The 25,953-nt window shown below is 34.9% G+C and overlaps 1 protein-coding gene across 3 annotated transcripts in view; it reads left to right on the plus strand.

Moving 5' to 3' along the window:
• mllt3 (MLLT3 super elongation complex subunit) overlaps nucleotides 1-25,953 on the plus strand; it is a 353,405-nt gene that overhangs the window by 298,770 nt on the left and 28,682 nt on the right. For 2 of the 3 annotated variants that reach the window (XM_039759174.1, XM_039759177.1), the window contains one exon: nucleotides 1,595-1,666. In XM_039759174.1, the coding sequence (XP_039615108.1) occupies nucleotides 1,595-1,666 (72 nt within the window). Of the gene's footprint in view, nucleotides 1-1,594; nucleotides 1,667-2,561; nucleotides 2,612-25,953 lie in introns of all 3 variants that reach the window. The other variant, XM_039759176.1, reaches the window with a different exon arrangement.

Consider the following 25,953-nt stretch of genomic DNA (forward strand, 5'->3'; position numbering starts at 1 on the left):
GGTTTCAGTGGGTCTGTGGAAGTAAGATAAAAATTAACATTTATATTCACTATACAGCTCAGTACTGTTGATTTAGAGTAGATGTAGTAGTAGTAATGGTAGTAGAAAACTTAGTAGTAGTAGTAGATCTGTTCTACTTTGCATAAGAGTATTATATTTCATAATTATAATTAGTGGCCAATACTTTTGCATAAAAAAGGAGTGGTTTTTTTTTTATTGGTTACTTTAAAGTTTAATAATACTTTGTGTGTGTCATATATGTATAAGACAATCAAATCTCAATAAATAAAGTACATTATATTCTTTGCATGCAAGGTTGTGTTTATGTGAATATTCCTGGGAAAGAGATCCATACCTTTCATTAAATTCTTAAAGGGGTCCGTGATTCAAAAAAGGTTAAGAATCACTGCACTAGAGGATGTCAGACCCTCATTGCCATAGCCAGCTGGAGGTCATTTTGTTGGGCTTTTTCAGTTCTCCACATATTTCTTCTCAAACAAAGGAGCAGATGCCAGTCCTACTGCTAGGTTGATGCTCTTCTATGGCGCTATCGAGCATTCCTTGTGTAACAGCCCATCTCCTGGTATCTCTTCCATGCTCCTGAGACTGCTGGGAGACACAACAAACCTTCTTGTGAAAGTGCATATGGCTGTGCCATCTTGGAGGAGTTGGACTACCTGTGCAACAGGTATTGCTACAAGATACCAACAGTGATAAGGACACTAACAAAACACAAAACTAGAGAAGAATCAGTCAGGAAGGATAAGGAGAGAGCAATTGTCTGTGGCTATCACTTGCAAAACCATTCCCGTTTTAGGGGGTGTCTTGTTGTAGCCTTTCCAGTGCACCTGTTGTCACTTTCATTTGCGTAAAAGTTGAAGTTAATAAGTTAATCACTTATGCTTCCTAACTGTACATATTGATATCCCTGAAGCTTAATTGACATGATGTTAGACTGTGATGATTAAGTCTTCCCTTAATTTTTTTTTTTTTTCAGTGTGTGTATATATATATATACACACACACACACTGGGTGTGCAAATAGATAGATTGGACATCTTTTCAGGAACCTTTTTTTAAGAATTTATTGTTTCTCGTCTATCAATTTGGTTTGGTGATATTATTACATATATGGAGAATTTGTATTATGTCTGTAAAAAAATTTTTTTTTTCATCTGTTAATTTTTGATTATTCCAATGGTTTCACTCTCAGTTCTGGAAGGTCCTTGTCATGCTGGTTTTCATTCCAGTCAGTTTCATATTTAGAAAGCATTTTTTCCATTTACTGTTGAAAAAATCAGCAGATATGCTCTTTTTGTTCACAGGAACAGAGTAGTAGCCCCAAGCTGCTAAAAAGATTAATTAATAAACACACTCCAATGCTTTAAAAGCTGTGACAGTAAAAAAACCCATTGGGAATTCCTCAGAAGACAAAAGGGAAAAACTAATTAATAACAAGTATTGTGCTCTAATTAAAAATTAAAAAATTTGATTGAAAAAATCCCTGTATGCAAATGGGGCACTCTAAGACTAAGATTAAGTTACTGCACAATACCATGTAAAAAAACCTATAGCTTATAGTATCTCTTTATAGGAATATCTAGATGAGTTGGTGGATCTTCACAGAAGATTGATGGCACTGAGAGAGAGACACATACTTCAGCAGGTATGATATGATCCTTCTTTAATTAAGCCTTTTTTTTTTTTTTTGCAGATCATATCCTTGTTATTTCAAGTTGTACAGAATGATGTGCAAAAATGGTTAAAAATCGGGGGTGTATTTATGGGTTGTCTCCTTGGAAATTAAACATGTCTTGTTCATGTTCAGTTGTCATTAGAGGACTTGTTACTGAATATTAGAAACTGCTGCAATAAATGCTTTTTTTCATTTGCTAGCATGTTTAACCGAGTAAAGGGTTTAAAAATATAAAAGAGTAACTGGATTTTGTAGTTATTACAGTGATGTATATTTTTTGTGGAAATATATGCTTACTGTGATGATTACAATTAAATATGAGGGATGCACAAGAAAAATTTCATAAAAAGGAAACTGTATCACTACCCTGCTGGTGCTAAATAAAAAAGAAGAAATGTTTTTTCTTTGAATTTGAATTGTCTGAATTACTTCTTATCGCTGTATGGTGGTAAGCAAAAGCTGCTTTTCCTTTTGCTGCTGCTTGTGTACATGTTTAATAGATGTTAGATTTCTGGTTTTGTTTGACACCACTATATGATTATAATTCAACACTTATAGTATTATTTGACACCCCAATCAGATATTTTTAATTTGACATACTCGCCTTGCTCAGTGGTTACTCTTAAAATTAACAGGCAATACATCTTTTTTTAAGAGTTGAGTGAATATAAACATGATAATCTAAAACAAAAGTTACATTTTTAGTTCCCCACAATAAATATTAATATTTCTGGAGTTAAAAGTGATCTTTGTCAGTCTGCTAAGATTATAGATTCATACACATAGAAAAGTAAACAAAAAACTTTGAAAGTATAAGCTTTATTTTTGTTGTGGATGCATTTTAAAGTGTCTCTTTCTGTTCCAGCTTTGTTTATAAAAGACAGTGGACATCGGGCAGTTCACCGGAAGACTCTTGTGAGTCATTTTAAAAACACTGTCTTCTCTTTTATGTTATATAAGAAAGCTGCAATAAAATTGCATCTTCATTCCCTCTTTAAACACTAAATGGACACAGATGGTGATCCACTGTGATCATACATTTAAAAAAAATGTTTAACAAGTTTCATATTTATTTCTATTTGTATATGCTAAACCATAACAATTTTATTATTTTAAAATTTATATGAAATGCGCCATTATATTTGCATATTCTGATCAATTTCTCTTTTAGCTTTTGTCAAATTACATGCAATTTGTAGGTCCATCTTTTCTTACCAGCTGGCAGAAGAGAGAAGTCAAAGCTATGTATGCTTAGAATAGGTTAGTTTACTTTACACACCATGTTTGAAATTGCAAAGTTTCATCCAGTTTCCATTTCATATCTCTTATTATAAATGCTAAAACTTACAACAGCTTTGAACTTATTAGGCATCTGCACATTAGGGTTTCCAAATTATAAAATTAGAGTTTGAATACACATATTAAAAAGAAGCAATTATTCTAATATATTCAAATGTATGTTACATGTAAATATTCCTACTGCATGTACGTTTGTATTTAATGTGCATTTGTACGCTTCATTGTTATTCTTAATTTTGCTTATTTGCTCTTGGTGTGTCTGTCAAGCATGTAGGGCTTGTGCCTTGTGCGCTGATGCTCCTTTACAAACCCTTGATTTTCTGTGCTTGGAAAATGACATGATCAAAGAGAGAAGTGGAACCAGGACATTTTACATTAGGACATTAGAATAATGTAGATGAGAACAGGCCATTCAGCCCAACAAGACTCGCCACTTAATTCTTCTAAAAAAAACATCAAGTCTAGTTTTAAAAGTCCCTAGGGTCTTACTGTCTACCACACTACTTGGGAGCTTATTTCAAGTATCTATGGGTCTCCATGCAAAGAAAAACTTCCGAATGTTTGTGCAAAATTTACCCTTAACAAGTTTCCAACTGTGTTCCTTTGTTCTTGATGAGCTCATTTTAAAATAACAGTCTCAATCCATTATACTAATTCCCTTCATAATTTTAAACACTTCTTTTGCTTAAACTGAAAAGGCTCAGGCCTTTTAATCTTTCTTCATAATTCATCCCTTGTAGCCCTGGAATAACCCTAATTGCTCTTCTCCGGACCTTTTCTAGTGCTGCTATGCCCTTTTTTGTAGCTTTGAGACTAAAACTGCACACATACCTCCAGATGAGGCCTCACCAGTGTATTGTAAAGCATGAGCATATTCTCCTTGGACTTGCATTCTAAACACCATGCTATATAACCTAACAGTTTCTCAACATGCTTAATGGCTTCTGAACACTGTCTGGAAGTTGATAGTGTAGAGTCCACTACAATTCCTAAATAATTCTCATAAGGTTTACTTTTGATTTTCAGTCCTGTTATTGTGTAACCTAAGATTTTTACTTTCTATGTGTTATACTTTACATTTACTGTTATTTACTTCATTGCCACAAATCTGCCCAAGCCTGTATGCTCTCCAAGTCCCTCTGTAATGAATTTACGGATTCCAGATTGTCTGCCAATCCACATATCTTGGCATCATCTGCAAACTTAACCATCTTGTTACTTACATTCCTATCCAAATCATTTATATATATATATATATATATATATATATATATATATATATATATATATACACACAGAGTGGTGTGAAAAACTATTTGCCCCCTTTCTGATTTTTTATTCTTTTGAATGTTTGTCACACAAAATGTTTCTGATCATCAAACACATTTAACCATTAGTCAAATATAACACAAGTAAACACAAAATGCAGTTTTTAAATTATGGTTTTTATTATTTAGGGAGAATAAAAAATCCAATTTAGTCTGATGCCCAATCACTCATGTGGCACCTTATCAAATGTTTTCAGAAAGTCCATATAAATAATATCATAAGCTCCATTTTGATCATACCCTTTTGTTGTTTCTTCGTACAATTCCAACATGTTAGTAAAACATGATTTCCCTCTTCTGAACCCATGCTGACTGTTCAGAAAAACTCCTGTACTTGCCATGTGTTCCTCAATCTTATCCCTTATAATTCCTTCCATTTATTGTCCTGTGATGCATGTTAAGCTTACTGGCTTATAGTTGCTTGGGTCTGCCCGGTCACCCTTTTTATATAATGGGATAATCTTAGCCATTTTCCAGTCCTTCAGAATTGTGCAGTAGCTTACTTAAAATATGTGTCAAGGGTGTATATATGTACTTGCTACCCTCCTTAAGAACTTGAGAGTAAATATTATCTGGTCCTGGAGATTTGTTTGAATTCAGCCGATATAATCTGAACAATACTTCTCCCTATACAATTTCCAAATCAATCAGTACCTCCTTAGTAATACCATTTATTTCTGGGAGGTTATCTAATTCCTCACTTATGAATTACCTGTAAAATCTGTTCCACTGCTCCTTAACTTTCTCCACACTTAAAAGCTTATCCTAGGACATTGCCACATTGGCTCAAAATTTGCCCTGCCAAACTTAAACTTAACAGTTTTAGTCTTTTCAACAATACTCTTGCAAAACACTGAGAATTGCATTATATTATGGTCACTTGAACCATAATATGATACAATCACCCCTACACCCTTAATTCTATCCAGATGATTACAAAAAAGTAAACAACAACAACATTTATTTATATAGCACATTTTCATACAAAAAAGTGGCTCAAAGTGCTTTACATAATGAAGAAAAATAAAAGACAAAATAAGAAATTAAAATAAGACAGAATTAGTTAACATAGAAAAAGATTAAGGTCCGATTGCCAGGGAGGACAGAAAAAAAAACAAAAATCTCCAGACGGCTGGAGAAAAAAATAAAATCTGCTGGGGTTCCAGGCCACGAGACTGCCCAGTCCCCTATGGGCATTCTACCTAACATAAATGAAATAGTCCTCTTTGTATTTAGGGTTCTCACAGAAGGACTTGATGATGATGGTCATGCAGACTTCTGGCTTTTAATCCATCACTGTTGGAACATAACGGTGCTTTGAGTAGATGGTGGTGGCACAAGCCACCAACAAAAGGACACCGGAAAAAGAAACAGAAGAGAGAGTAGGGGTTAGTACAGATTTTAAAGCCACCATGAATAGTTATTATAATGAATTGAATATACAGAGTATCAGGATTAAATTACAGTGAAGTTATGAGAAGGCCATGTTAAAATAATGTGTTTTCAGCAGTTTTTTGAAGTGCTCCACTGTATTAGCCTGGCGAATTCCTATTGGCAGGCTATTCCAGATTTTAGGTGCATAACAGTAGAAGGCCACTTCACCACTTCTTTTAAGTTTTGCTCTTGGAATTCAAAGAAGACACTCATTTGAGGATCTGAGGTTACAATTTGGAATATAAGATGTCAGACATTCCGATATATAAGATGGGGCGATTATTTAAGGCTTTATAAACCATAAGCAGAATTTTAAAGTCAATCCTGAATGACACAGGTAACCAGTGTAGTGGCATCAGAACTGGAGAAATGTGCTCGGATTTTCTTTTCCTAGTTAGGATTCCAGCAGCTACATTCTGCACTAGTTGCAAACGATTTATATCTTTTTTGGGTAGTCCTGAGAGGATTGTATTACAGTAATCTAGTCGAAAACAAACGCGTGAACTAATTTCTCAGCATCTTTCAGTGATATAACAGGTCTAACGTTTGCTTTGTTTCTTAAGTGAAAAAATGGTTTTCTAGTGATCTGATTAATATGCGATTTAAACTTCAGATTACAGTCAACAGTTACCCCTAAGCTTTTTACCTCTGTCTTGACTTTTAATCCTAATGTATCCAGTTTATTTCTAATAGCCTCATTGTATCCATTATTGCCACTAATCACTTATCACTAAGATTTCAGTTTTCTCTTTATTTAGCTTGAGAAAGTTACTATTCATCCATTCAGAAATACAAGTAAGACATTGTGTTAGTGAATCAAGAGAATCAGGGTCATCAGGTGCTATTGATAAATACAGCTGTTTGTCATCAGCATAGCTGTGGTAGCTCACGTTGTGCCCTGAGATAATCTGACCTAACGGAAGCATGTAGATTGAGAAGAGCAACGGACCCAGGATAGAGCCTTGTGCAACACCGTATAGGATATCATGTGTCTTTGAGTTGTAATTACCACAACTAAGAAAGAATTTTCTCCCTGCCAGATTGGATTCAAACCAATTTAAGACACAGCCAGAGAGGCCCGTCCATTGACTAAGGTGATTTTGAAGAATATTATGATCAATTGTGTCAAAAGCGGCACTCAGATCTAAGAGGATGAGAACAGATAAATGGCCTCTGTCTGCATTTACCCGCAAGTCATTTACTACATTAACGAGTGCAGTTTCTGTGCTCTAATTTGTTCTAAAACCTGAAGGAAATAAATCAAGAATAGCATGTTCTTGAGGTGGTCATTTAACTGCATAATGACTGCCTTCTCTAGAATTTTACTTAAAAAAGGCAGGTTATAGATGGGTTTAAAATGTTCAAGAGCAGAATGGTCAAGATTATTTTTCTTAAGTAGGGGTTAAGACAGTCTGGGAAGACTCCCGCATCTAATGACGAATTTACTATGTCTAGAATATTTTCAATTAGCACGCGATACTTCTTTGAAAAAATTTCTTGGTATTGGGTCAAGGACACAGGTGGAGGGTTTCAGTTGAGAAATTAATTTATGTAAATCAGGTAAATCTATCCTAGTGAAAGTGTTTAATTTGTTTATAACGGAGTACTGGGGTTTAGGAGGATGCTTAGTGTTGGGGAGATATACTATGTTATTTCTAATATCATTCATTTTTTGATTGAAAAATACAGCAATAGCCTCACAGGTTTTACTGGAAGTACTTAGGAGGCATTCCTTTGAGTTACCTGGGTTTAGCAGACGATCAATCATAGAAAATAAGACTCTGGGATTACTAGCATCGTTATTTATAATCTTAGAGAAACAGCAGCACCTCTCAAGACGAACAGTGTTATTGTATTCTGTTATTTTAACTTTTAATATTTCATAATGGATAGTTAGTTTAGTCTTCCTCCATTTAGCTCTACGGCATGTTCTCTTTAAATCAGACACTCTTTGGGTCTTCCATGGTATAACAGTGCTAGAAGATTTTTTTTTAACTGTCTTTTCAGGTGCAACTATGTCAACAGTAGCTCTCACTTTAATATAAAATCTTTCCACCTTATTATTTACATTATCCTCGCTATTATAGTTGGCACTATAAACGGACTGATTGCTTAGAATGTTTGTAAGTTTTAAAGCTACTGATGAGTCAAAGAATATAGAAAGGTTTCACCACGTGTTGGTGCTTTAACATACTGAGTAGAAAAACAGTTACTGATTACTTTTAAAAACCCCTGCTCTTGTGCTCTGCTTTTTACAAGGTTATCCCAGTTAGTATTCGGGTAGTTAATGTTCCCTATGACTATAATATTCCCCTGTAAATTTCCATCCATCCATCCATCCATCCATTTTCTAACCCGCTGAATCCGAATACAGGGTCACGGGGGTCTGCTGGAGCCAATCCCAGCCAGCACAGGGCACAAGGCAGGAACGAAGCACCAAGCACACACTAGGGCCAATTTAGAATCGCCAATCCACCTAACCTGCATGTCTTTGGATTGTGGGAGGAAACCGGAGCACCCGGAGGAAACCCACGCAGACACGGGGAGAACATGCAAACTCCACGCAGGGAGGACCTGGGAAGCGAACCCGGGTCTCCTAACTGCGAGGCAGCAGCGCTACCACTGCACCACCATAAAGCCCATCCCCCACCCCCCCCCGTAAACTTGCATTTTTAATATTATTAAAAAAAATGTGTATTGAAATTACTGCATTAGGTGGTCTATAACACAGTCCTAAAATAAGACCTCTTTCCTAAAACTTTCCAGGCAAAGCAAAATGTCCTCACTAAGATGAGACTCATCATCCAACTATAGAGGACTAGTATTTAAATTCTGTTTGACATAAACATCAACCCCACCTCCTTTTCTGTTTTGTCTGTCCTTCCTGAAAATGTTTACTTAAAATATTAATCACATGCCTTACTTTAGTCACTGCAATCTGCCCTCTCCTCCAGTCCTCTACTCTGTTCTGTGCCTTTCTGGTCTTTGAGTGCAAAAAGCATGAAGTCAGTGCTCACTTACATGTTATTCAAGTCAAGGCACAGTAAGCCTATTCATATTTCACAAATAGAATTATTGAATGTAGTAAATGTTGCATTGTAATAATTTAAGGTTTTCCCTGCTCATTATATTTTTTATTTGGCACTTTTATTTAAAGCAACTTAAAAATACTGCTACCAAGTAAAAAAGTTATACACAGCAACATTTTAAAACAAATCACAAGCAGCATAGATTATAGCTTGACCAAAAAAGCAGCTTGTGGAAGATCGATGTAGTGTATGGAGCAGCCCGATTTGATAAATTTGTAAAGTGAGTCAATGTTGGTCAAAAAATAACATACAGAGCTAAACTTACCGGGATTCATTTCCTTCTTTACAGATGCAGCAAAACTATAACAAACGTAACGTTAATAGTTATTAATTTTACCTTTGTTTTTAGGAATTGTGTGTCAAGCCAGCAGACTCCAAAAGACTCTCCTGACACTGAAAATGCTCTGTAAAGTGTTGATTTTACAGATGATATAATAATAAAAGGAAAATCGGAAATATGGCAGTTATTTCCAGTTATGTTTAATGAGAAAGGCTTTTGTTTGCTACAATGAGTGTTTAGTGGTTTTAATTTAAAACAACAGCAAATCAGGAATATAAGGTTCAAAAGTGAAATGGAACAGGATCAGAAGTAAAGTGATATTTTAGGACATTGGACAAGTATTTAAAATCTGTTGTTAGTACACCTGTTAACCAAAATGCAGAGCAGTGCTGTAGAAAAATTTGTGTTTATCAATGATGATACTGGATGTCTTATTGAAAGCACTGAAATATTAACTAATAAACAGAGGTGCACTAGTGACTGGCCATTCCAATTGACATGATAGGAGTTGTTGATGTAATAGTCGGTCATTGGAAGAAGGTGGCAGTGGGAGGGAAAATCTATTTAAAAATTGGTTCACTGTATTCGCTTTGCCCATGTCCCCTTCTAGCACCTGAGCCCCTGATTGCTGGAGTCAAGTAATTTTACCCAGTCCATTCTAGACATTCTTCATGTTATTTTGAGTGAGTTTGTTTTCTGTTTTTGCTTTGTAGGCTTCCTTTCCTTTACTCAGATTTTCTTTAGCACACTCTGTACATCCTTCACAGCATCTTTGACCCTGGACTTGGATGTCCTCTTTTTCTCATTTAGTAAACATTATAGCTTCTTAGCAATCCAGAGTGTGTTGTTTAGAAACCAGCATAATGTCTTTGAGGGTACCACTTTGTCAACGTAAACATTTAGTATAGTCTGTCACGCATGGGCTGAGCCCTTCAATATTGTCTCCATGTGTCTTGCACATCATTTCTCAGTCTTTTATTTGGTAGCAGTCATTCAGAGCCATTTCAGGCTCCAAGCTCCACTTACTCACTATTCCAGTGGTAAGGGGATGCTATCTAATAACAGGATTGTACCTTGGAATAATCAGGTTATGGTCAGATGTGCTTAAAATGCCAGCAGTTTACATTTAAAGGCAACTTTAACATTTGAATACAGCAAATCCAGCTTGTTATTTCCTCAAGTGGAACCTGTCACAAACTGATAGAATTTTGTCATATCACCACATATGATAACTGCAGAGTTGGAGTGAGTAAAGTGTTGGTGACAGAATGAATCATTTCTGTTGCTAAGTCCCCATTTGCGTAGAGAGGAATATAAACATAAATACAAGTGATGTAATTTATTTCCCTGGGCAAATTATGTGGACAAATTCCAACAGCCAGAATTTCAATGTCTGAATTACAAACTCTAGTTTTAACTGTAATATGCTTCCTTTTACATCGCTCACATAGAAGACCAGTCCCCCTCCTGTATTTCTTCCACAGCACTCTGGGTCTCTGTCTGGTTGAATAAGATGATATTCATCCAGCACTAAAACAGTGCCAGGTAAATAAGATTTAAGCCAGGTCTCTGTAAAGCACAAAATGCCACTGTACTTGTATACTGTATATCCTGCTATAAGTGCAGACAGTTCATCCATCTTATTTAACAGCGACTGAATATTGCCCATTACAAAAAATGATAGATCACTTCAAAAATGTTTTCGCCTTGCTTTTACTCTCATGCTGACACATTGCCCTGTCTGTCTGTGGACAAACATTTCCAGCGATAAAGTGAAACTGAGGTGCTTAGGTGCTCGCAATCACAGGGCAAATAGTTGATTATGGCAGTATTTAATATACCCTGTTTTGATTTTGTCAGTGTCTCTTACAGTTCAATATGTTGCAGCCATAAGGCAACCTACAGGTTCTCTTCGCAATTCCACCCATGTTAGCAGCAGGTTTGAAGTGCTGACAAAATGGGTCAGCAACTGGGTTTGTGTGCATTCTCGTTTGTCTGTAAATTTAAGATCCACTTAAATTCCATTTATCCGATTTCTAGTGGCTACTGTCAATGACAAGCCAGAAACCAGATCAATTCTAGTCTTAAATTAGACTATTAGTTGAGTACATTAAGTTCAGAAGCAAAAAGAAAAACCGTTATAAATAACAGAGCTTTTGTAATGGGCTGCTGCTTGTACAGTGCCCGTAGCATTCAGACTTGGTACCTAATATTTGCCTGCACTGATAGGTGTAGGAATTTCTCTTTCTGTAGCACCAGCTCTTTCTTAAGCTGGTACAATAGTATTTCTTGTAAGGTGATATCTGTCCCGTAACACACTTCAACTTTAGAAGTCTATAGGAGATGAGAGCAAAAATGTACTTGTAGTCTCTGGCTTAGCACACCATTCCCCTGAAGATAGTCCGGAAAGGACAACTGTGTGAGTGTGTATGTGTTGTATTTTTCAACATCACTTGACCATCTGCATTAATACATGCCAAAAGTCAATACTAGTAACGTTAAAATCTAAGAAATTTGGTAAATGTTAATTATGAAGAATCCAAAATGTGCAGACATGTACATGGTATTTGAAACTTAATATAAAAGTACAGCAGCTCAAAACTGGCGTATTTAATTGTCAACACTTTTGCGTTTTTTGCTGAGCACTGGAAGGTCAATGTGGACCACATTATGCTTCTTTAATACCTACTACCAGTGTAGGTATGTGCTGTTAGTTATATATTTTATGCTTGGTAATATTTTCTGTTCAAACTCTCATACACAATAGTCCCCAATTATAAGATTTGCTTATTCAATATGGGAACATAAAAAGTAAATACACAAACGTTTGGGCACAATAGGTAATGGGGTCCACTTGCCATAACACAAGAACCCAAACCAATCCTGTAAAGCAAAACAACTTACTTAATATGTTTTTTTTTTTGTTTTGGTTTTTTGTTTTTGTTTTTTAGCAGAGCAACAGCATGGCCTATTTCTTTACTAAATTAACTTCTTTCTCAATAATGTTCTAAAGTGGCATTTGAAGAGGTCACTAAATTGTATATTCCCATCTCAGCCTCACAAATCATTCTAGATACTGTGAAATGAAAGGACACTAACACACACCACTAAAATAGATTTAACACAGTAGTGATATCAGGACCTGGAAAAAATGCAGTGGTTTTTGACTCCAGGAACATTAAGTCACTAGAATAATAAAGTGTAGATTCAAATTGCTCTAAAAAGAAAATTTAAGAGCTAAAAAAACTCAGAGCTAATGGACTTCCACAAAATTACAGTCATAGAACTGTGAGTCCTGTTGCCACCGCGGCAGGAACAAACAGAGAAAACTGTAAGCACATACATATGGTTTTAGATATGTTTTTAAAACTTATTTTCTTTTACAAAAACTAAAAGGGTTAACAGCATACCACTCTGCCTACTATCAGTTTACCAATGCTCCTGTAGGCAGAAAAAGCTGCCCACCTGCAGAGAAAGTTCTGACACTTTTTTTTCCTTAGTGTTTCCATACTACACATATTCCATTCTTGTTACCATAGTCATTATCTTTACTTTGTTTGTTCACTGCTTGATTGTAACTTCAGTATTGCTTCCATGGCTATGTTATTAAATGTGCCAATGCAGGAACACTTATTTTATGTATACATTATTATTGGTGTATTATTGTTGTATCATTGGAGCTAGAGAAAGTTATACTGTTAAAATTAATTAAACATGTTGAAGTGAATCTTGGTTTTATTGGTTTTAATATAAATTTGCTAAGAAGTGCAGCTTTTACTTTTCTCGGGTAGACCTCTTTAGTTTGTCTCACCACCTCAAAGAATGATAAGCTATGCATATGATGCAAGTGAAACATAAGCAAAAAAATGAATCTTGTTTTATTTGTTTTCTGCCTTCTCACCAAACTGTCCCACTTACTGTAATTGATTTTTTCAATACAAGTAACATATCTAAAGTTCCACTATTTAGTAAATTAATAAAACTGTACAGATGGTAGCTTGGCACACCTCATTCTAATAAGATTTCTGAGGAATTATGTTCCTTTTACTATCAACTGACTCAGACTGCAAATGATTGGAAGTTTACCAAAGTAAATTAATTGTGCTTACAAATAAATAAATCTACCTTTATTTCCACCAGTCATTATATTTGTATATATTTTTATATATTTTTGGTTTTTCTCACTTTTCAGTTTATTAATATGTTTATTTTTTTTACTTCAGGAAAGTGTTTTCCAAATTTGAAACTACTATGAATCAGAAGAGGGTTTGACAACTCTATTTCCAATGACAGTTTAATTTCAGTCCTTTTTTTTTGTTTAAGGTCATTCCTTTTCATTAGTTATACTTCTCTTTTAAATAGACAGCTTGCTTCAGCTGTCTGTAGTCTCATAAAATACCAATAGTGCAGGCTTTTTTCTTAGTAAAATAAAGAATGTTGTCTAATGTTTTCTTGGATTAAAACACAGAAATTGTTTAGTCCAATTTTTTTTTCTTCAGTGATTTATTAATTAGAGAACACAAATCGAAAGCCACAATATGTAGCAAGTAATTAGCTGTCTCTTTTACCATATCTAGTAGAATGGATTTGTCATTTTAATCCATTTAATAAAGTAGATGGAAAAAGGAATTTTTCCTTTATTTTCTTAGAAAGTATTTTTTTATTTAATTTCCAACATGTGTAGCAGCACAGCCAAATGTAAATGAACCATATATTCAATCAACTGCGATTACTCAACTGCTTAAAAAGTACATTTGCATCCACTTTAACGGTCTAGGATCATGGTTGCCTGTCCCAATATAGAAATTTGCTTTTTTACATATATTAGAGACTTCTTATTATCCATAGTTCTAACTTTTATTAGACTTCAGCCTTGCCAGCCTTCTAACTACAACAGGATAAAATGCCGGGAGAAAAAGTGGTAGTGATATAAGCAGTTTATTTTTAGTATCAACAGCCGCTCCTGAGTGACAAAATCATAACTGACTGGCTGACCTGGATGTGGACTACCTAACTTTTGATACCTTACTCCTCTATTTGATTGTCTCTCGCTAATTCTGAGGTCTGAAAGTTTCTGCTGAAAATTCTGACCATTTGAGCTGGGAACACAGAACTTGAGGCTAAATAAGAAATCATTCACAAATATTAAGAAGCTACGAAAGTCCAATTTTCAGTGCTCCTCAAACTGCTAGCCTCCTAACTGCTATGTGAAAATTGTATAAAAGCTGCTGAAATATAAATTAAAAAATATCGACTCATTAAGGGTATTACTTGAGCCCATAGTTAACAAGGCCAGATACTTTATGTATGAGAAAAATAATAAACATTTATGTAGGACAATATGAAACGGTTGCATTACTTAAAGTAACTTTGTTAACTCTGACTTGCACATTTATTTTCCTAATAAAAATGTGTAAAGTATCACAATATATATTAATGATTCTCTATTTGGCAATTGGTTTTAAAGTTTGTCAGTAATTGACAGTACTGGTCAAAAGGAAATGAAACATTAAATACCTTAGCACCACCCAAGGGTCAATAAAATGTTGCTGTCATTCTTTGACAGAAAATATCCCAGAAATTTTATCTAATGAATCAATGAATGAATCACAATATCCTGTGCAATTGTCAGTTTTTTTCTCACAGTCATATCTCCTGTTTTTGGCTAATCCATTAATTAAATACTTATTAAATCAGTTACTTCTGCTGAGCCACAGAGAAAACCTTGTGTTCTTTGTTCTAGTGTAAATAAATAGGCTTTTAAATAAAGAATTATATATTACATTGCCTTTGTTAGTTAAGTAGCACTCACCCTGCATTATTTCCAATTTAGTGGACTAAACCTCTTACTGTCCCAACTTAATACTGAAATCCTACCTAGGACATTCAAATAGTTTAACATCATGTAACTGAAAGAAAATATATTCTTTTCTTTGTCTGCTTGTATCAAGTAACAGTTTGATGACAGCTATTGTCCTGTCAGATAATAAAATTCACTAACATTTTTGTGACAGTTCAAGCAACCTTTTGTAACATTGTAAGCAACTATAAATACATAAGCAATCAAATCCCAGCCTATTGTTGAAAAATAAATTGCCCAGTTTGCAGGACGTTGACTTAATTAAACATTTACTAAAATTGGTAAATATTATTACTCATCATGTACTGTATACATTTCTATGTGACTGAAAAATACTCTTCAAAGAAATCATTTTTCTACTGCACAAGTTCATGTAAAGTCATTACCTTTACTCAAAAAATGTATAACTATGAGACAGCATTACCTTCTTCAATGTACCATGCAAATATGATATGTGCTTTTCCTTACTGATTATACTAATGAACAATAGTTTGCCTTCAAAAGCCAAACAAAGGCAGATTAGTATTTAGCATTAACTTATGTTGTTTTATTTGTCCTGCTAACTTCTTATTTCAGTAATTATTCATCTCTGTTAACACAGCACAAGTCATATTAAAAGTACTATACGTGTAACTGTGGATGCATGTGAGTTCCCCTCCTCTATTTACAACAGTGACCCACATGCAAGCTGGACGGATGCTTGGAATGTTGGACATTTGTAGAAGTGCTAACTACAGTCAGAGAAATAATTAAGTATTCGTTCATTTATCTGGACTGTGTACAACACTATTAGAAGTGATTAACCTTGTTTTCATTTTATTTTTTCCTACAAATACCTGACAATACAAGTTAAACAATTACACTTTATTTGATGGCTAACATTATTTCACTTTCCAAGCACACACAGATCTGTTTCTGAGCTAGTTCCAGAATTGGGTAGTTGTGGCAATAGCATGAGTCCATGTGTGTGTTTTGCGTGTTTTTTTTTTTTTTCCATTCCTGCGCAAACACAAAGCATTTACAGATGTGACTTTCTTTTTGACATATGTTACCACAGTTCTTTAGCACTAACATTGTGAGACTTCTTATATGAAGTTTTGACTGACGTTTTTCTCATGTGTTATTTTGTCCTTGTATTTTTCATCTACTTACAATCATGCACAAGTGCAGTCCCAACTTTTCGGTACTCCCAATGCTGTAAAAAACTGGTACTGTTATGTTTTCGGAACTTTGGTACCTAATTAGCACCAAAGTATTAGTTTTTGTGATATCTCTACTAACAAGAATATATTCACAAGTTTGTTGACACAATAAGGCACAAAATGAAAATAACTATATTTATCTTAATTATACTCATTGGGATGTACATCAATGGATAATACCCAGCTGTAGTTATTTTTTTTCCTCTCCCTTCTTTATTTTTTCTATTTTGTCACCAAACTTCAAACTTTATTTTTAAATAAAGCATAGGTTTGCTGACTGTGCTTATTTCTGGTTTTTTTTTTATATAAAATTCCCATTAGCTAATTTCTTAGTACTTTTCATTTGGATATTTATGTACTCTTTGTGTGTGTGTGTGTGTGTTTTGTCATTGAAGTAGTCTTTTCCCATTCTAGACAATTTAAATTAAATACTATTTTGTACTTTTTCCAGTTGTCTGTATACACAAAACAAAAATTGTTTAAAGAAAGTGAACATAAGTGGTAAAAATCAATTTGAAACAATGGTAACATTAAATCATAGAACATCACACAAATGATCATTATCACAAGTAAATCTTGTGTATTTTCAAATGGTTTCATCTATAGTGTTTCTAAGATTAAATAAAGCTATACCAAAAATAAATTGTCTAAAATCAAATTCATTGTCATAATTTTTGGAATAAATGCTTTCATTTGCCAAGAAATCTACCGATACAACCTTTTCAGCCGAGTTATTTTAAAATCACCATTTACCTAGATTTTTTTTTTCCAGTACATTTTTCACTGCATCACTTTCAGTTCATTAGTTTGACAAATTTAAAGATTCAGCATTTTCATGACCTTTTACCATGGTTCATTTCAAATTTACTATGTATGCTAACTAATCTGAATCATTTGTTAAACACATTGGGAAAATAAACAAGATAAAATGCTTCCATCTGTATAATTTAGCTTAACTTTTAACATTAATGAATTAAACTGTTATGAAAAATGCAATGTCAAAACAGTTGCTGATGAACAAAAAAAATTGAAGTTACCTGCCTTAAATCATTAGCTTAGAGAAATTCAATATAACAAATGTAGAAAAAATATCCAGGCCAGTCTGACATATGCTGGCTGTGTTAGCTGAATAATAAGTGAATCTGGTTGTCTGTGTTGTGTTTCAGATTGACCATGATTGTAAAAGCTGAAATAAATTATTGTTAGTCCCTATTGCAAAAAATGTTACATAGTACAGGTATGTGTATTCTTTGAAAGCTTACAATATATTAACTTCATCAATGCAGAAATACAGAATTGCTGCATGGAGCACTGTCTAAAATATACATAAAAGATAAAGAGAGTATGGCAAAAATTACATTGCATGGCTGGATTTGGTGCACATGCCTTCTTTTCATTGTATATTTAAAAATTTTAATTTTGGACTATAATTTTCTGAGGTATGTCATAGTGATAATAAGTTAGGTTTTACAGTAAATTACAGTGACTTGTAGTCTGTTGTAGTACATTGAGATATCACATCTGTCTTTGCCTTTTCAGCAGTTCAAGCAGTATATGTGCCTGTCCATCATTGATTTTTTTTTTTTTGCTTTGCTTTCTATATACAGTATGTTTCTCTAATTTATTTATTTTTTGTTAACATAATAAGCCTGACAAACAAACCTACATGTATTTTATATGTTGTAATTTATCCCATTTATCCTACAATTTCATTTGTTCTACTAAATTTCATTTTCTTTGTGGACAAAAAGTTAAAATGACTTTTGTTTTTTGTAGAATAACATGAAGTATCCCACTTGACAATTGGATTATGTGATTTTGGAAATGCTTTGTTTTTTCTAGTGTTATATTATACTGTAATTTAAAATGCCTAATCTTGCAACTAAAATGCATTATTCTTGTATATTTTATTGTTTAAGTAATAGACAGGGCAGGGAATTTTATTATAATTCCATTGTTTTCAGAGATGGAATCTTGGTCTGTAACAGTTTCGGTTGATTGTTAATAAAAAGAATTTTTGGTCACACTATACTCAACTATATCAATGTAGCTAGTCTTCTTAAAGCACTAGGCTAACAATATCTTAACACAGCATGTATTAATTTATCCAATCATTAGCTATTTAAATTTGAATTACTGCATTTAATACATAGAATGAAAAAGCACTCAGGCCTAAAAGTAATCATGGTAGACTTTAATGATATTTCTCAATCAGCATCCTTACAACACATTATTGAAGTGAAGCATAATGCAGAATTAGGGGATCCATTCCCGGGCTGCCAATTACCTGGAGCCCGGGATTCCCGGACATTTTTCATTCCCGCATTCCCGGGAATGAAACTGCTGTAATTCCCGGGATATCGGGAATGGCCAAGTTCGCATATATCGCGTGTAAAAATCAATCAAGAAATAACAGAGTTATAGTTGAAAATAATTAAGTGGCACGGTTTTTTGCCCCACGGTGTAGCGTGTTGCCGATTAATTCTGTCAACAACAGACCAGCAGCAGTCAGTCTCCCGACTCCCAATAAAACTGAGCACTGAGGACTGGGAGGTGTCTGAACTCTGCATCTCACGAATGCCGGGACAGGGCAGACTACATTGACGTCTGTCGGAAAACAGCTTTGAACAGCAACTTGAAATTGCAGTGCGTCAGTCTGTTGCATCCGCATTATCTGTGCTAAGAAACTTGCCAACACAGAATGATGACAAGAAACTGGATGCATCAGTAAAAGCTGAAATGGTGGTGTTTCAGAGCAACGGCAAGCGCGGGCGTTGTTTAGAACAAGTGTATCAGTATCTGATGACTGTGCCGCCTACTTCAGTGGAGGCAGAGCGTGCTTTCTCAGCGGCTGGCATACTCTGCACGAAGGTGCGCTATCGCCTGAATGACCGCATGCTGGACATGTGCTTTCTACACTCTTATTACCGCAACTAAGTAGATACATGTACTTATATGACAGCATGAACTGCTTGTAGATAAGGTTAGTCTTTTATTGGTGTCAACATATTGCAGTAGTTTTATTAAAAAATAAGTGTTGGTAGTTCTAAAACTGTTCACATATGAGATGCCCGTGCACTGTGTCATCCCCAGGAGCCCAGGATTTCCCAGGAATGACATGTAGGATTTTTGAATTCCCGGGAATGGATAAACCAGTCCAGGAATGGATTCCCTATGCAGAATGTATATGGAAATGATAAATGTTCAAAACTTCCAAAGCTGAATGCGTTTTTCCAAATTTACACCATTGAACCTATTGATGTCCAATTTGGAACAGATTCCCAGTGTGTACAGGGGAAAAACCATAGGCTGTGTTTCATTCTGAAAAATTTCCCCATGAGAACTTTATTTGGTTGATTGCACATATCCTTTATTAGGGATGTGAACCTAAGGAGGCCATTTTGAGAATAGGTAAAGGTATGCACAGTTGCTCTGCATGATGGATTTATTCAGAAAAATGTTGGTTTGGGACAGAACTGTTTACACTGAAGAGTTTATTTAGTGCCCATACCAGCACTTTATTCCACCACAGGTTGTAGAGTTGCCATATAAATAAAATGTATTATTATTACTTTTACTTAGTGACCCTGCTGAAAATACTATTTCCCATCATATAGCTGTATTGAAAACCTAAAACAATTCCAGTATCTTAGGAATTGTTGTAGACTTAATATAGATTAATCATATTTGCTATATATTAATGGCTGGAAATTGAATGGCATGCATTTGTTAGTACAGTTATTAAAAGAACATATAGAAAACCATTATTCCCTGAATCACTTACAGCAGTTTAGCCTCCGGTGAAATTTAAAGGTTAAAAAAAAAAAAGTCTTAATTGTCATAATGGTACTGGACCACTAGGAGGTGCCTAAACAGGTTTGGTGTGCCCTAGATAGAGATGGCAGTTGTTCATAATTATATTGGGGAGGTGCAGCTCTAATTAGTTGAGGGTTTCCGACTTCCCAAAGCACTAAATTATTCTTTAACTGGGTGACTGGGAGATCCATTATTGTTATATTGTTGTCATGCTTTTTAAATTATTTATCAAACATGTCCTCTGAACGTGATCACTCAGGAATGTATTTCCATCTCTTGTACACTAAGTGACTCATGAGACCTAACTGTGCTAGGAAAATCCATATCATACCAGAGCCATATGAATAGGCCATGTTCTTCCTATGTGTATTACTGAAAGATGTAATCTTCCCATAAAACAATATTTCACCATTCAATAGTCTGCTGCTTGTGTTCTTTATAGAACTTTGTAATGAGGGTTTATATTCTGCAACCTGACTGTCATGTTTTCACTGTGAGTTTATTGATAAGTTGCTTTTTCTTGTATGCACAGACATATAACAGTTAAGAAGCTTGTGCTTGTACTCCATTGTCACCTCTGCTGAAAAAATGTATCCCTCTGTCTTTGTTTTCATGCACACAGCACCTTAGGCACTGTTCCTCATGGAACTTTAGCAAGATGGAAATTCTTAATCATTTAAGTTCTTGTTAAATGGGCATCATCAGTCTAAGCCTCTAAAACTTATATATTAATTTTATGACTTTATGGATATTGGATGGTATGTAAATCACCAGAGACATGTCTGTGCAAAAGCAACTCCTTTAAATAGAATTTATTTCTATTATTAAGTCTTCTTTATTTTGTCGATTAGCTAAGTATATTTATTCTCTAAATCTTCAGAGTCTGGTGATGGTCATGTTTTCTGACAGTTTACACTTTACATAAAGCACTAGTTCCAATAATGTATGGGTTGGCCTAGTTAGTGCTATTATTATAACGTTAACTATAAATGTGTATTTTAGATGTCTCAGTTTTGATGATTAAATGAAATTGAAAATATACTCAAAATATCTGCCTATATACATTTAAATTAAATGTATAATTTTTTTCATCTCGCTGTAATTTTGAATTGGTAAAACCATACAAGCTTTATGGCTCCTTCATAAATAAAAGTGTAGTCTGCTAAAATTTCAGAAATGTTTTTCATGTCTTCTGTTTCTTTTAAACTGGATGTAAGACTTTATATGTTACTGAGTTAAATAATGTGTGAAAGAAATTGAAAATCATAGCTTAAGGCTTGTTTAGGTTTCTAAATATTTCTTCCTTATTGTGACATATATAACTGGCACCCCATCTTTTGTTTCCTACTTTTTGTTCCTGCAAAACTTAAATTTGATTGAGCACGTTTCAAGATGGATATGGTAGACAATTAAAATGTACTGTTTCTTTAAGTGATTTTTTTTTTTTTTGGTGTTATATGGTTTTATTTTTTCATTCACAATGTCTCTTGCTACTGGATAATCTTAATATTTCTGGCTTCTCTTAGGCTCTTTGCTTTCAAGAACATTGGGAGACAGTTATTTAAAACCGTATTGTGTTGCAGTCTTATTATTAAATGTTTTTGCTGGCACAGGTTTTTGGCAGTCTTATGTCACTGTGTTGTACTATGGGACCACTGATATTTACCTATTAGTAAATTAAGCTATTTGATGTTTTCCTTATGGATGATGCTGCAATTGTGACCTGCTGGTCTGGCTACTTTGAGCAGCTGTTTAAAGCTGATCCTCGGGCTAGAACATGTGTCTACGTTCCTTGAGGCTGATCCTGTAATTAGCTGTGAACCACCGAGTCTCACTGAGATTACACGGGTGGTGAACCCACTGAGGGTAGGGAATGCTGCGGGGATCCCTGGTATCCAGGATGAACTTCTCCAGGCTGGTGGTGAGGCTGTCCCTCCTTGCATCGCAAGCAATCTTTGTTTCCATTTGGGAGATGGGTGTCATCCCAACTAACTGGAAAACAGAAAGGTGATCGCCTGAATTGCAGCAACAACAGAGGGAATAACACTGCTTTTTGTGCTGTGTAAGGTCCTTGCAAGGGTCATTCTCAATAGAATCTGTGATCACTTGCTCATCTACCAGTGACCGGTGCAGTGTAAGGGCATTGCTAGGGTAATCCTTTTTTCTTTTTCTTTTTTTTTTAGTTTAATTGTATTGATTATATTGTAATCATACTATACAAATAGCTCAGTTTTTACAAAAAATATGATTGAAAGCAAATCAACTCCTACTTTTGAGAAAGACAGTGTGGCCAACAGAGTAAAACTTAAACCTACTAAAAATAAGTAAATCGATGAGTTTACTAAGCGGATAAAGGTAAATGGAGAAGAAAAAGAAATGGGGGAGAGAATCTGCTTCCTCAGTGCTTTAAGAGCTTAATCTAAAATGTTATTGATCAGCTCCTGTCAGGTTTTGAAAAAGTTCTACATAGATCCTCTAAGTGAGAATTTGATTTTTTCCAGTTTCAAATAGTGTAAAACATAAATTACCCACTGACTTAAAAGAGAAGAGTTGAGATTCTACCAGTTGAGCAAGATAAGTCTACATGCCAATAGTGTAGTAAAGGCAATTAAAGTTTGTTCTTCCAGATGTTAAGCCCATCTGGAAGAACACCAAACACAGCTGTTAAAGGGTTAGGAGGGATTGAGACACAAAGGCTGCCTGAAAGGCATTTAAAGATTTTGGTTTTTGGTAGAAGAAGGTGGGAGATGGGGAAAATCGGGCAGGTTTTAACAAAGTTCCTAATTTGAACATAGTGAAAGAAATGTGTTTCTGGAAAGTTACATTTGGAATGTAATTGTTCATAGGGTGCAAAGATGTTGTCTATATAAAGATCTCTAAGTAATTTAATCCCAAATGTTTTCCATATATTATAAACTGCATATGTTTGCGTTGGTTGATAAAGGTGGTTCTCATGCAGAGGTGCCACAGATAAAAGATTGTCCATTTTAAAATGTTTTCTACATTGGTTCCATATTCTGAGTGAGTGAAGCACAATTGGGTTATTAGTATATCGACAATAACTTGCATTAATAGGGGCACAAAGCAGGGAATATAAAGAAGTACTGCAGGATTTTATTTCTGTTGTGCACCAAGCCTGTGTATGTTCATCTATTTGTGTCCAGGTTTTTATAGCTTATATGTTTGCTGCCCAGTAATAAAACTGAAACTTGGGTAGAGACATGCCACCTTCTGCCTTAGGTCTTTGTAGGGTCACTCTTTGGATACGTGGATGTTTTAAGTTCCAAATAAATGAGGTTATGGTTGAATCTAATTGCTTAAAAAATTATTTATTGATATATGTTGGAATGTTTTTAAATAAAACAAAAGGCTTAGGAAGGATATTCATCTTAACAACGTTAATTCTCCCAGCTAGACTGAATTTCCCCTTCGGATTAATAAAGTGTCTATCTATCTATCTGTGTATCTAGAGTGAGATGAAGGATTGACCATCTATACAAGTCATGCTTAATTTTTTCCATACAGACGGCAAAATTTTGTTGATAAAGAGCTTTATGTTTACTTATGATATTTACCCCTAGGTATTTAAACTGATCTGCAATGATAAAAGGGAAGGTGTCCAATCTAGTATTGTATGCTTGTGAATTCACTGGAAAGAGCACAATTTTATTCAAATTAATTCTGAGACCAGAGATCTTTTGAAACTCTGTAAGTGCTGTTAAGACTGCAGGCACAGTATTTTGTGGGTATGAAATATACAGTACCATATCATCTGCATATAGAGAAATTTTCTGTTCAAGTCCTTCTCTGATAATCGTCTTTATTTGATAAGCATTTCGACAGTGAACTGCCAGTGGTTCAATGGCGATTGCGAATAGCAGTGGTGACAAGGGCCATCCTTGCCTGGTACCATGTTTTAGTTTAAAGTAGTCTGAACAAATGGTAAAACAAACTGAAGCTTCTGGATTGGTATACAGTAGTTTGATCCATGCACACATATTCACACCAAACCCAAATTTATTTAATGTAGTGAAAAGGCAGTTCCATTCAATAATATCAAATGCTTTTTCTGCATCCAACGATAATAACTACTCTGGGGTGTTTGACTTTGCTGGTGAATATATTACATTAAACAGGTGTCGAAGACTGGAAGCTAAGGTTGGCCTTTAATAAATCCAGTTTGATCTTGTGATATTACCGAAGGCAGCACTTTCTCTATCCTTCTAGCTAGGACTTTGGAGAGTATCTTAACATCACTATTCAGAAGTGAAATTGGTCTGTATGATGCACATTGTAATAAGTCCTTATTTTGTTTAGTAAAGACAATGATTAATGCTTGGCGAAAAGTTTGACGTAGAATTTGATTGTCTCTAGCTTCTGTAAATGTTGCTAATAAGAGGGGAGCTAGCTGAGTGGAGAATTGGTTATAAAATTCAACAGGGTATCCATCAGGGCCTGCTCCTTTCCCACTCTTAAGTGGCTTTATAGCAGCTAGTATTTCTGATAGCGCCAGAGGTTTATCCAATTCCTCTACACTAAAAGTATCTATTTGTGGTATCTGTAATGTTTCCAGAAATGCATTAGATTGTGTGTTGTCTTCTTTAAACTCGGCAAAATATAAGGGTTTATAGTAGTCTCTAAATGTATGCATTACATTTTTATGGTTAATGATTTTATCTCCGTTCATGTTGGTGATTGCTTGTATTGCATTGCGAACTTCTTGCTTGTGGATTTGTTGAGCTAAGATCTTATTAGCTTTCTCTCCATGTTCATAGTAATGATGTCTTGATTTAAAAATGAGTTGTTCAGTTTCTTTGGCTGTTAAGAGGTTGAGCTCTGAATGCAGAGCCTGCCTTTTCCTATGACGAGCCTCACTTGGACACCTGGCATGTTCTTGATCTATTCTAGTAATTTTGCTGGTTAGCTCTGATACATTCTTGGTTTCTAATTTTTTCTGTGGGAAAGATATGAAATAATCAATTGTCTTAAGAAGGCCTTTAGAGTTTCCCAGAGTATTCCTGCAGAGACCTCTGAGGATGTATTTGTCTCTAGAAGGAAACTGATTTGTTTTGATATAAATTCTGTACAGTTCTTGTCTTCTAATTGAAGTGGGTTAAGACACCATCTGCAAGATGAGTATGTGGGGCATAATGAGTTTAGCTCCAAGATCAGAGGGGCATGGTCAGCAATAACAATAGCATCGTACTTGCAAGATTTAATCGTAGGCAAGAAATTATCAATAAAGAAGTAATCAGTTCTTGAGTAGCAATGAGACACTGGTGAGTAGAATGAATATGTTCTTGAGTTTGTGTTTAGAAACCTCAAGGGATCTGATAAGTTGTGGTCAGTTAAAAACTGTAATTGTCTTTGCAGTGTTAGATGTCATCACCCCTGTGACAGGAGTCCTCTCTAAGAGTGGATTTAAAACACAAAGTCCCCTGCCATTATAATTTTGTGAGTGTTCACTTTGGGAATGGATGTAAATACATTTTGCCTTGATTCCCTATCATCGACATTGGATGCATAAACATTTATCAAAATCACTTTACAGTTAAATAAATTGTCAATGACAATCGCATATCTCCCTTTAGGATCAGATACTTCATCTGATACCACAAATGAGACTGTACTATGTATGAGAATTCCCACACCTCTAGTATTCTTTATAAAGCTGAAATGGAACATTTCGCCAGTCCAGTCTTTTTGCAGCCGGAACTGATCCTTGCTTATTAAGTGGGTTTCCTGTAAAAATACTATTTTAGCATTGAGACCTGTTAGGTGAGAGAATACTTTCTTTCTCTTTAATTCGTGAGTTAGGCCTTTAATGTTCCAGCTCACAAAGTTAACTGTTCTGTCATGAATAAATTGATTCTGACAGTAAGACAGCTTTGACCTTAATTTCCAATTTTCCCAGGAGTTATTGCCATGCAGCCTATTGTTATGTTGGTA

Source organism: Polypterus senegalus, chromosome 7 (assembly GCF_016835505.1).
Source record: "Polypterus senegalus isolate Bchr_013 chromosome 7, ASM1683550v1, whole genome shotgun sequence".
In the NCBI taxonomy this organism is placed as follows: Eukaryota; Metazoa; Chordata; class Cladistia; order Polypteriformes; family Polypteridae; genus Polypterus; species Polypterus senegalus.